The sequence below is a fragment of the Antechinus flavipes genome, chromosome 3 (genome assembly GCF_016432865.1).
Source record: "Antechinus flavipes isolate AdamAnt ecotype Samford, QLD, Australia chromosome 3, AdamAnt_v2, whole genome shotgun sequence".
NCBI lineage: Eukaryota > Metazoa > Chordata > Mammalia > Dasyuromorphia > Dasyuridae > Antechinus > Antechinus flavipes.
Window position 1 is genome coordinate 152,451,178 of NC_067400.1, and position 13,854 is coordinate 152,465,031.

The window sequence follows — 13,854 nt, forward strand, 5'->3', positions numbered from 1 at the left end:
GAAAACCCCATATGGAGTCACAAAGAATTGAACATGACTGAAAAACAACAAAAAATTGTGGAAAAATTCAAATTTACCTAAATAACATATAAAGGAACTAGATGGCCAGTTGGGTAGATAGAAAAAAAGCACAATTTACAAAGTAGTAACAAATGGAAGAGCAAAAAAAACCAACTCTTTCAGCCAAAATCCATTAATTTGATACATAAAGCACACTCTACTCACCAACCAGGTAAGCTAGAGAATAAGGGATTCGCCTGCCAAGTCTTCTCTGTTAGAAGCACAGATTTCTCCTGTGTCTCTGTAAGGAATGAATTTGTAGTGGAAGGGAGAAAACTTTCACGTGCAATTAAATCCTCAATTCACTTCTGCCCTTTATAAACCAAATAGACTCTTTGCTCAAGTTCTGATGGTACCAGAATAATCTCACTTCTACTGAGACCAGTTTCAACTCCCACACTCCTTAAGAAATTTGTTCTTTCCCTAGCAAGAAAACACACATTTATTTCACAGAATCTTGGGGGCCCTCTGCTTCTTTAGCCTCTTGGCTAGTATAAGGAAAGAGTATTTGAGCCACAATTTTCAAACTTTCAGCACAGAATCAATTACAGAGAGGATAAATGTATATGTTGGCTAAGGAAAGAAAGACAAGTAGATTGAACTGGTATCCATACTTGGAAGGAAATTAAACAACTTGCATTTCATTTATAAAGGAAACACAAATTTCCTGCACATGTGAATATACTATTTGGGGAAACCCAAACTGCACCTCTTTTTATATCACAGAAGAAATACACAAAAGAGTATAGACTTAAGACAGGACATTCCTTGTGCATATAGTTCCCCAACACACACACACACACACACACACACACACACACACACACACACACACACATTCTCTCTCTCTCTCTCTCTCTCTCTCTCTCTCTCTCTCTCTCTCTCTCTCTCTCTCTCTCTCTTCTTCTCTCCCTCCCTTCTTTCATTTCTTTTTCATTTTCTCTCCATTATTCCTTCCATTTCTCATCCCTCTTTTTCTCTATCTCTGTCCTCTCTCTTCCCCATTCTCTTTCTTTCTCCTCATCCCTCTCTCCTATCTCTTCCTCCTTCCCTCTCTCCTTCTTTCCCTTCCCTTCTTCTGTTTCCCTTCCTCCATTTTTCTCACTCTTCCTCCCTCTTTTCAACCTTAATATTAAAAAACTTCATCTTTTATCACCAAAATGTTTTTATTGTAGCCCTTAAAGTAGATGCTCACAGTTTTATCCATTTTAAAAAATAGACAACCTGCATTCTTTGCTCTGGACTAGTTGTTCCCTTTTATAATGAACCTCAAATGACTCTATATTTAAAGAGTTTCTCTGCTGCTCTCCTAGAGCATCTTGGTTAAGTTATTTTGTAGTTGTGTCCAACATTTCAGGAGCCCATTTGGGGCTTTTTTAGCAAAGATACTAGAGCAGTTGGTCATTTCCTTCTCTAGCTCATTTTACAGATGAGGAACGAGGCAAACAAGTGAAGTGATTTTGACCAGAGTCACATAACTTTTGAACTCAGTAAGATATATTCCTAACTCCAAGCCTGGCACCAATATACTGCACCACCTAACTGCCCTTGAACTATGATTGACATACCTTTTTTTCTATGTACTAAAAAAGCTGCATTTGCCTAAGTATGGGAAATGTAAAGACGTTAGGCAGCTCCTATCAATACTTATTGAATATCAGTATTAAAAGAAGATCCAACAATGCACAAAAGGTGAAAGAAAAACAAGACCATTATCTACAAACAACTGAAAAATATTCTCAGTGTCTATAAAATAAGCTGTAATTAAGCACCAAGGAAAGAAACCATATTAATAATAGGAATAAACGACATTCATATAGGACGTATCCTTACAACAACCCCTAAGACAAAGGTTTTTAATATTTTTGTCAGTGTGTGTGTGTGTGTGTGTGTGTGTGTGTGTGTGTGATGGACACCTCAGGCAGTCTAATAAAGCCTATGGTCCCCTTCTCAGAATAAAATTTTAGAATACATAAAATACAGAAGAATAAAGAAAACCCATAATTCTGGAATAATTATTAATTTTTTAAAAACCAAGTTCACAGACACCAAAGTAAGAACCCATATTAAATAAAGTACACTTTACAGATAAGAAAACTGAGGCTCAGGGAAGTTAAGTGTTTTGCCCAAGTCCACAAACTAAAAGGTATCGGGGTAGGATTCAAGCTCAATTTCAGGACTTGCGCTCTTCTCATTACACCATCCATTCGAGCACTGAGCTACACAGCATGGCATTTAATTACAGAGATTAACAGGAGATTGCTAGCTCAGTCCAACGTTATACCTGAGAATCCTTAGAGGCAATTACCTGAAAATATCAAACCAATATGTTGTTGTGATCAAAAAAAGTCGGGAAAAAAAATGATGGGTAACATTAGGCAGAACATTAGGAGCAGAACATAACTTAGAAAATCATGGTCTTGTAGCCCAACCTGACACTATGGTTTCCACACCTCGAGACTGGCGTAACTGACCTGAATGACGGCTAGTAAAAGACTAAAAGCATCAAGATGATGGGACTACTTTTATAGGAATATAGATGGTTCAAATAGTAGTCTGAGAAGCATATCATATAATTCTTCAGACATCTAAGGCGTAAATGGATTGCATGCATTCATATAATCTTATACTATCAATTGGGGAATCCCTCAAATCAGAAAAGAGGTCATTTGAGGACAAGTAAGAATAATTATCACTATCCAAAGTGATTTACAAATTGCTATCCTTGAGGAAAGCTGAAAATACAAATAAATTCAAGGAGAGATTTTAGATTAATTAATGGATGTCTTCTCAAAACAAGCTAATTAGTAAATGAAAAGTGTTTTAATAACCATATAGTTTAGAGATCAGCACTTGGCTTTCATCGTCAGAAAAATAGTATTAGCATAGTTCACTGATATACTCACATATAGTACTTTTTGTCTTCATGGATGTCAGCCAGTCAATAAGCATTTTACAGTCATGTCCAATTACTTGTGATCCTACTTGGGGTTTTCTTGGCAAATATATGGAGTGGTTTGACACTTCTTTAGTATTTTATTAACTAATTATTTATTAAGATTATTATAATCTGCTATATGCCAGGCACTGGGGAGACAAAGAAATATTGAAAACACTCCCTCTTCCCTGAAGAAACTCACATTCTAACAGGGGATACAACATTCAAGCATCTATGTCCAATAAGTTAAATACAAAATAAATGGGAAACAATAGAGAGAGGGAAGGCACTGACATTAAGAAGGAGTGGGAAAGACTTTCTACAGAGGTAGGACTTTATCTGTGCCTTAAAGGAAGATAAAAGATGAAGATGAGGGAGGAGAGCATTCAGGAATGAGAGACAGCTGGTGAAAATTCCAAGAGCCAAAAGATAGAATGTTTCATTTAGGAAAAGCAAGTAGACTGGAAGGGAGGTTAGGGGAGAGCCTAAGGGAAGGGGAGGGTGAGGTTATAAGGAGATGTGAATTCTAAACACATAATTTTTGTATTTGATCTTGGGGATGACAGGGATCCATCGAATTTCACTAAGTAGAATGGTGACATGCTCAGACCTGTGCTTTAGGAAAATCATTTTGCTAGCTGAATAGACTGGACCTGGAGAGGGGAGAGACTTGTGGCAGACAGATTCACCAAGAGGCTATTACAATAGTCCAGGGACGGGGAGATAAGGACATGTATAAGGATAGAAATAATACCAGAAGGGGAAAAAGTTATATTAAGGAGGTCTCTGATAAAAGTGTAGTGGAAGGGGTTCATTTGTGTAGGTAGCAGTAGGAAAGGTAGATCCTTGGTGGGAAACAAGGGAAAAGGAGGATATAGTAGCAGAAAGCATCTGATGATGAAGAGGAGAAGAGAAAAAGGATTCTCAGAGAATGGCCAAATTTTTTTACTTATAATTTACCCACAAGAGAACTCACAGTAAAATAATTTTTTTTCTTTTCTAGAAATGAGCCAATATTTTTCAACTTTCCATCTAGCTCTAACTATTCATCTTCCTCAACTTCCTTCCTATCCCTCAATGACTCAGACTTTAAATGGAGACTCACAGATTTAGAGCTGAAAAGGACTTTTTGGATAAGCTAGTCCAAAACTTCAGTTTTACAAAGATGGAAATTAAGGCTTATAGAGCTCAAATGGCTTGCCCATAGTTACATAATTATATTCAATGAAGCTAAATATTAAAAGAAGCAGGTCAAACAAGGCAGCCTTTCTAACCTATGAATAGAGAAATCATATTTCTCTAACACAGAAGCACAATGAAACAAAACAGTATACAGATCAGGGGCTTCCCTTTGCTTAGGGGCTTCCCTTTGCTCAGGGGATTCCTGAACACAGAAATGAGAAAATGAAATGGAGTAATACTAAGGATTTCCTCCCCGCTACACCAGATAAGGCAAAAAGGATCCCTTGAGAATTTAAGTCATTCATTCTAGCCCAGTGGTAAAAAGCGCAGCTGGGGACTTTGGATCTGCCCCATCTGTTGTCAAGGTTGTGATTCCTAAACATCCTTTACTTCAGCTAAAATAACACAAGAAATAGAATATTACTTAATAGAAACTCAAAGGAGGAGAAAGTGTAAGGCTCCCTCTTGCCAACCAAATAGGTCAAAGCTTACTGTGCCTAAAGGTTGACTATTATTCTGTTTTCAGAGGAAAGTTTATACAGTTAATGAATTAACAAATAAAGAAATGCAACTTGCTATATATAGAGGAGCAAGATCTAGGGCTAAAAAAGAAAAGAAAATCTAACCCACTCACCTATGTAAAAGGATCCTTCGCAATGGACCAACCAGCAAAAAGGAAGATCAGTAATTCCTCAAATTCAAAGTTAGCTCACAACTGCTGGGTCAACCTCAATTTTGCCTTCTTACTATAAGGTGGTTTGCTCCTTTCGACAGGACCACTGAGAAGAGATTCTTCCTCCAGACACAAAGACAGTACACTTCTAATCTCAAATTCATGCAAAGTTCAACTGAATTCCACATTCATGCTATCTTTCTGACCTCAGAAAAATCCAAATGACTCCAAGGTTTTGTGCTTCCCACCCACGCCAGCCCTCCATCATCTTGGACACAATGTTACCTTTGCATCATGCAACAGTATCATCTCTTTGTTACATGTGATAATGAGATTTATGGCTAAGGAACAAGTAGATTCAAGGCAGGAGAGCAAGGGGGTTCAGTAAAAACACTTCTAGCCCTCTAATAAAGCCGTTTAATTGGTTATTATTCCCTCACTCACCTGTCACATTCTAACATTTCTATGCCTCGGGGGAAAAATTTAATATTGAAGTCTATCAAATGTGCTTTGATAGCAGGAGGGCGAATGTAATACTAAGATGGAAGCATGTACTTTGACATTCCCAGGAAACATGCTCCATGTTTGAAGGATTAAAATTATGATGATATAGAAAGATGACTTCCTAGTGGATTGACAGCAAGGCTCCCCTCAAGATCATGATAAAAGAGTTTCAGGGACAGAAGGTCATTTTTCTCAAGCCATTATAGCTTTAATACAAGATATCCTTAACTGTCTTGTGAAATACATTACACAGAGTTTAAAATATTAATCACTCAGTATCTTTCCTCTTAGGTTTGATGCCTCCATATATTTTTTTCTAAGATGATCTAGCCATTACTAGAGTGGGAGTTTGCTTTTTCACAGAATTTTAAGGAGTTACACAAAGAAACTCCCCAACACCAAATGAATCTTTCTCTTTAGGCAAGCCTGATACAAAATAAGTTCTAGAAGTATATGTAACATATTAAAACTGCCTTTCTAGGACTCAATGCCCAGACTGATAACCTAGAAATACTTTAGTTTTTTATTTATTTACTTACTTTTGTAGATATAAGCCTGTACTTAGTGACTGAGAATTGAGACTTGCATATCCCCAAATATTTTCACATTTGTTAGTTCACATTTATTAGCCTCCCATACAAACTGTGACAATTAAACACACATGACAGACAGTAAAATGAAGACAAAAAATGCCAAAAAAGAAGGAAGGCACTTGCTGGGAACCTTCCTTAGGTGCAATCTCCAAGTGAGAAAGCCAAGAGGAGACACACCCCAAACATGCTTTTTTCCCTCTCAGCTTACCTAAGGCTAAATTAAATACACTGGGAAAGGCGAAGAGAATGTGAGTCCCACCTCAAACCCAGCAATCATCAAACCATTGGAACCCTTTAGACATAAATGATACAAATAGACTTTTTAAAAAATGGAAACACTATGCATATTTTGCTGGCTTCCAAAAGAGTTAGCTCCTATTCTCCCTTTGCTCCCCTTACAGATCTCCTCTAGAAAGTGAACCTTGGCCACATGCTATTAAGAAGTGAGAGGAAAAAAATTCAGTGAAGTAAAAAGGTTTAAATGTAGAAGGATTAAATAATTCAGAGCACCACTGTCAGTCACTACTTCTATTTTAAGGGCTATACACGAATCACACTAAATAAATGAATTTTCGTAGAGTTTTTTCAAGAACCATTTTAGGAAAAAGTTATATGCAGTCTATAAATCCTTGTTGTAGCCACTCATATTAATTTCTGTACTAAGAGAGATAGAAACAGCACTTCTGTCCATACATGCACTTTTTTTTTTTCATACATGCACTTCTGTTTGGCTAAAATGCAGCATTTTGATATACACCAATGTGTGACACTATGTGCTACATATCTAAACTTATGGCCACAAAAAGCCATATTTATAAATCCTGCATGCATATCTATACTTTTAAATAAACATTTAACTGCAGGCATAAAGATCACTTTATTTATTTATAAGACTATGTGCTAATGAAGCAATTGACCATTTACCAGAGAGGAGTAGATGAACAATCCTGAATCTTCCTTTGTCCAACTGTGAGCTGGATATTCAAGGGCATTATTCTCTCCTTGCTGTTTGCACATATAAGCACAGTTTCTTTCAAAAACTGTGCGGATGCCTTTAAACAGAATCACACTAGTAGTGCAACCCATCCCAAACCTGTCAAAATTCACATTCTTATCACTGCTTGCTCCATCTCCATAGGCTCTTCCTGGATTCCTTAGGAATAAGCTCCCACTGTACCATCTTCACCAAAATCTGAACAGAAGGAAAGCATCAGCTGCTGTACTAAATCCTCTTCCGTCCAAGGAGAGACTGACAAAAAATCCAGCCTTAGAGTGTGAAACAGGAGGAGCCGTAGAATATCAAGATGACACACCTCATCTGTATGGAAACCCTTAAAGTCTACTCCTCCTCCAAAAAAGGCTTTTAATTGGAATCCTTTTTTTTTTTCTTATTCGTTCTTAGGTGGCAATGGCACGTGATTGCCAAAAATGGCTAGGATGCTGATGGCTTGAATTTTTAAGTCTCAAAGCCCATCCAAAATGAAAGGATAGTATCAGAGAGATACCCTGCTGCAAACTGCTGCTGTGAACCACAAAGAATCTTCATCGGCTGCAAGAAAATCACCCTCCCAGAATGCTTAGCCTAGCACTCCTATTAACAAACATTTTCTTTTCTTGACCTAAATATGCTATTTGTTGTTTAATGCTGCATTATAAAGCTATAAAGAAGTCAAAAAAAATCCCTAAAATGAGAAAATCATTACATGACTGCTGCTATGGAAACACACACAGAAGCCCACTTTGAGCAACCTTTTGCCTGTCTGGGAAAACAGCTTGCTGACAGCAAGCCACAAGGGAACATAAGATTGCCACGTCAATCTAGACTCCCTTCACAACTCCCCTTTGCAGGAAGGGAATGGTGAATAAGTTTTCATCCACTAAAAATGGTTCTCTCCCCTCTGATGACTAAACAGTGCAAAATATGGTTGAATGATTCTCTAGCCCATCTTAACAGCCACTTTCTTAAAGAGGAGCTCAGGATGAAAATTTAAACACAGTAAAGTTCCCTGGTTCTTATGGTTAGTCTTTTCTGTGGATTGAACACACTAGCACTCTTTCTTCATCAAAGACTTAATTCAGTGACCTGGACATTACCTGGGTGGGTTTTCTAAATGACTAATGAAACTGTACTTCACTACAAATATATCAGCCATGCTGAATACTTCACAACAGATCGCACTTCTTTAAAATGCAAAGCTGACAAATGAAGCCCAAGATAAACATATGGGAGAGACACCCTCCCATTCCCCCCCCCCATCCAACTTCTCCCTACATTCTTGCTCTTCCAAGATCTGTTCTGAAGTCGTTCCTTAATGCACAGAGCAACAGATGGTTTTCATTTTCAAGCTATAATATACACAGTTGTCACATCACTGGCTGCAGGCGATGAATTATAGTGATTTAGGATCATCACTGAAGTCCTGACCTGATGTTTTGTCATAGGATGGCCATCAATACCAAGTTCTAAACTAGAAGAAAGTTCAGGCACACCCTAGCAAGCCAGAGAAGGCTAGATTGAACAGGCCTGACCAGAACTGGTGTTATCTGTTGTTTGAGAACCAGCTGCATCTGGAGATGCTCATCACCAGAAGGTTAGGCACCAGGTGATAAAAGATTTTGGCTACAAACAAATCCCTTAACAGATTATTAATGCAGTGTGTCACAGGCTGTGAGCCATGGATTATTGGGGGGCCAGAATGTGTTATTACAATGGGTGCATCCATGTGTTAATCAATCAATAAGCAAACATTTTTTCTATACACAATAATATGCCTTGAAATGTAAATGTAAGCATTACCTTGTATTTTTCAGTTTATAGAAATGTACATGTGACAAGAAACATATAATAAAATATAAATTCATTTATAAAAACTGAATTCATTGTTTTCTGTCATTTTAATCTTCCCTAATCCAGAGATATTTATGATCACATGAAAAATCACAAATCAATAAGCAAGCACTTATTTGGTGCCTACTACACGCCAAGCAGAGAAATTAGATGGCACAGGGCCTGGTGTCAGTATGACCTGAGTTCAAATTTGGCCTCAGATACTTACTAGCAGTATGACTTTGGGCAAGAGTATGCCTCAGTTTCCTCATCTGTAAAATGAGCTGAAGAAGGAAATGGCAAACCATACCCATATCTTTGCCAAGAAAAACCCAAATGGGATCAAAGCAAAATGACATAACTGAAACAACTAATTAAAAATATGCCATGTATTATGCTGAAGATACAGAAATTAAAAATGAGAAGAAACTTTCTCTCCCTGTCTTCTCAGTGCTTACATTCTATAGAAGAAATACAACCTACATATATATTTAAAATATATATACATCATATATGCAACATAAAATATATATATATACACAACATATATGCAAAGTATTAAATACAAGTCAATTTATGGGGTGGGGAAGGCACTGGCAATTGAAATGATCAGGAAAGTAAAATATTTTGTTTTGAAGAAGGAAATTCATGCTAGCAAAGGACAGATTTGCATCATTCCTCTCTCTCTCTCCCAAACCTTAGAGTCAAGATCTTTATGAGTAGAGACCATGTTCATGCTGTTGAAAATGGAGATCCTCTAAGTAAACACTAGATAAGCTGATAATGAAAAGTGCTGGATAGTGATACCACAAAATCTTCAAAGACTATCCCAAGTATCCCAAGAGTTTCATGGCCAGTTTTAAATGACTAGTTTAGTCCTGGCATTAAAGCCCCTTCCCACTCCCACCCATCACCCCAAAACAGTAAAATAAAACTTCTTTTCTCTCTTGCACATTCTTATTCAAAGAATCTTTAACAATTACAAGATCTCAATAATGACAATGCTAGTACATACATAATGAAATTCAAAGAATGAATGACTACAGCTTTTTATCATGAAGGTGACTGTTTTAGCAGAGCTATGAGATTTCAGTTTATACCCAAGCTGGAACATCAGGAAATTCAGGGGTTCAACTAATACTTAGAAGAAAGAAAAGCAAAATATTCCAGGGCCACCTTAGCTTTATATATCATCACTACAAATAGCTCAGATTCAGAAGTGAGAGCCATATAAGCCAGATGACCCTCAGAAACAGGTTTTTAATGACTACAAAAATCTCCAGCTGTGAAAATATTATCTATCCTTCAAAGATTGATTCAAATAGTACTTTCTGATCTACCCAAGCATACGTGATCTTCTCCTCCTTTGGACACTGTGCATTTTATATAATGGGTCATTTATGGTCCTACCACATTCTGCCTTGTATTACATGGAGTTATTTGTATACTTGTCTTACTCTTTCCTACTAGATTGTAAACTCCTTGAAAATAAAGGTTATATCTTATTCATTTTTGCATCCCCTGTGGTGCCTAATGTAGTGCTTTGAACATAAAAAGTAATTCAGTAAATATTTATTGAATAATGAATGAATGAAATGAATAAAAAGAAGCAGCTAGCAGTGGCAGAAGAGAAAAGTCATGAAATTTTGTAGGTGTTTAATAAATATCCAACTGGAGAAATACTACTGGATTTTTTTTTTTTTAAAGAAAATCTAAAATCTGAATTCAATTAGCTCTACTGAAAGAGCAAAGAGAGAATCAAGATTTCACAAGCATCAAAAAGGAAAAAGGATACCAATTTCCTAGGAATAATGAAATAATTTTTTTTTTACAATTTTGTTAGAATTTTCTAACCTAACAAAATCCATTATATACAAAATATTACATTCTATATGTATCCATCATCTTTCTCAACAAGATGAAACTGTAGATTCATCAAATACCAAAACTTTTAATTTTTTTTCCTTTTTGGTGATTAAAAATTTACAAATTGCTAGTTCTCAGAGGATTTGTACAATTTACATAATGACATAAAAATAAAGTGATAAAAAGTCAAGAAAATGATTTAACCCACATAACTTAATGAAATAAGTAAATGGACAATATAAAATCTATATTTGGCCTTGACTTTTGCTTTTGCTTCATATGTATACTGAATATTACAAATAAAGTTAATATTAATTTCTTATGAAAAAAAGTATTGCTCTCCCTGAGTTATAAAGATCTTAAACACTCCCTTCACTCTCTGGAAGATCTCCAAGAAACATCCTGGAGTGATTTATACAACCTGGCTAGAAATCCCAGAGGAAGATGGGAGAAAGAAAAACAGAGTGGGGATTACTCTCCAAATTCCAAATAATTCAGTGCACTGTGCTGACACAGAAAGAGATAAACAGTTATGGATTCACGGGGAGCCAACTCATAGTAGAAAACAGAGACGTAATTGAGTGAAAAAACAAAGCAGTGGTCCCATAGGTACCTGAAGAAATCCCTGTGTGAAGGGATAAGACTATAGCACTGAGGTTTAAAACAGTCAAAAGATTTAAACAGACTGGAGGCACTAAAAGATGGTGAAAGAACTATATGATATAAAACATCAAAACAGAAGAATGAATAATAGACTGCCTCCTTAGTGGACCCTAATACTAAGTAGTATTATAATTCAATGCTTCTTAAATTTATTCCATTTGCAACCTCTGTTCTACACAATTTGTACATGACCCCAGGTATATAGGAATAAAAAATAGGTATACAAATCAAACATTTATTGATGATAAATCATAATTTTTCAAACCACACACTTAGCTGACCCTATATAAGGTCACAACCTCCAGTTTAAAAAGCTTTTCTGTAATCACAAATACAAAATTGGTCCTTGCCAAGAAGACCAGCCAACTGAAGGGCAAGGTGTCAGACTATAAGCTTAAAGTGAGTCCATTCTGTGTCTTTAATTGTATAAATAAAACCACAAGGACATTTAGAGACAGCAGTTATAAGAGAAGCTAGCTGGCAGATATCCTCTGGAAAAGGTGAGATACTACACTGCCTATGGGAAGGGAAAGAAACCAACAAACCAGATCTCCAAAGTATACTCAGTTCTTTCCTATCAGGTGAGAACTATACTTAATTAAACATTAAATGATTACCTGTACAAATGTGTACTACATCTCTCTCCTTAGCACATCTCACTTATTCCCATACTCTCAGCTTTCACCTCCACATAGAAAACCCCTAAATCTATTTCTCCAATTCTGATCTCATTCTCTAATAATTGTTTATTCTTAAAAACCATCATAATTAAAACTAAGATTATCTTTCTCTCCCCCTGAAGACTTCTACATTTCCATTAGTGATACCACCATTCTGCTATGCTCTCAGCCTTAAGGTTTTAGTGTTCTGTTACACACTGCCACCCTCAAAATCCAGACTGATTATTCTTTCATGTACTTTTTTGCATCCATCTCTTCTTTTCCAATCCCTATTGTCATCACTCTAATCCAGGTCTTTATCATTTCATGCCAGGACTGCTGCAATAGTCTCTTGAGTGATATTCTTAAATCATGTTCTTTCCTTTTGTATCCTACACACCACTGGCAAATTAATTTTCTAAAGCACTTTGTGGCTCAAAAAACCTTAAGCGACTGCAAGATAAAAACCAATTCCTTAATGCAGAATTCAAAAACCTCTGCAATCTGGCTCCAAACTACCTCTTTATTCTGCCTCCCTCAATTCTCCCTTGACAGGTCCATACTCCAGGCAAACCAAAAGATTGCTTTCTTGTTCCTGATCAATTGTCTTCCTGCTTTTGTGTCTTTGCTACTATTTCCCCCTCTACCTGTAATGTCCTTTCACTACTCTCTACTACTTACTGAAATCCCATGAGTATTTTAAGGTTCATGTCAAAAGTCACCATGACCCTGGAGTATTCTCCAATCTCTCAAAAATGAAATATAATCTGTCTCTCCTCTATGCTCTCATAGTATTTTGAATGTTCCTGCCTTAAAGCACTTATTACATTATTTTCTATTTATTGGTGTACATGTCATTCCTCCTAATAGGTCATAAGCTCCTTAAGATCAGGAACTATGTGAATATCAAAAGACATAATTATAAAGCATTAAGCATAGTACCTGGAACATAGTTTTGTTATTCAGTCATTTTTTCAGTTGTATCTCACTCTTTGTGAACCCATTTGGGGTTTTCTTGGCAGTGATACTGGTGTGGTTTGCCATTTCTTTCTCCAGATCATTTTACAGAAGAAGAAACTGAGGCAAGCAGGGGGGTTAGGTGACTTGTCCAAGGTCACATGGCTAGTAAGTGTTTGAGACAAGTTTTGAATTCTGGAAGATAACTCTTTCTGTCCTCTGGTTTCCAGGTCCAGCACTCTGTGCATTATGATGCTACCTAGTTGCTCCGTCATTTAACTAAGACCAGTCAAATTGAATTGCAATACCCAGTAAGCAGTTAGTAAATAAATTTGTTGAATTGGAATTAGCTGGATAGTAGTCCCAAAAATAAAATTAGGTGAATATTAAGAGAATCAAGAGCCTAGTTTTAATCAAAGCATTAAATGAAGAAAAAAGAATCAAAGCAAATTTTATAGTAGCAAAACAAAATCAAATTACATATTGACTTTAACACAGGGCATCTGAAAACATACTCATTTAATATCTAGGTATCTCAATGTCAAATTATTAACAAAATGCTGTTAGGCTTTTCAAGGATTCTGCTAGCCCATAAATGCCACAATAAAAAAAAAAAAAAAAAAAGAACAATGATTTTTGAGCAGCATTGTTAAAATGCAAATAATGTTTTTCAGATTAACACTGAGATTCTAATCTAAATATAACACTTCTTAAGTGTATTATCTTTTTTTTAGCATCACTTTCTTATTATTGCTTCAGACATAGAAGCATTATATCTAGCAATGTCATAAATTCCTTAAACATAGATTCTTAACTTTTCATTTCATAGACCCCTTCTGTAATCTGTTGAAATCTCTGGACCTCTTCTTAGAATAATGTTTTTAAGCAGATAAAATAGAATATATAGTGCTACAAACAAAAGAAAATATATC

General features: G+C 36.2%; 1 protein-coding gene across 9 annotated transcripts in view; it reads right to left on the minus strand.

The window, feature by feature from the left end:
* DOCK9 (dedicator of cytokinesis 9) overlaps positions 1-13,854 on the minus strand; it is a 341,819-nt gene that overhangs the window by 241,237 nt on the left and 86,728 nt on the right. For 3 of the 9 annotated variants that reach the window (XM_051984053.1, XM_051984049.1, XM_051984048.1), the window contains exon 1: positions 6,875-7,217. The exons of 4 other annotated variants lie outside the window; for them this stretch is intronic. In XM_051984053.1, the coding sequence (XP_051840013.1) occupies positions 6,875-7,036 (162 nt within the window). In that variant the 5' untranslated portion in view covers positions 7,037-7,217. Of the gene's footprint in view, positions 1-6,874; positions 7,219-13,854 lie in introns of those variants that run through there. 2 more of the 9 variants (XM_051984055.1, XM_051984047.1) reach the window with 1 other exon arrangement.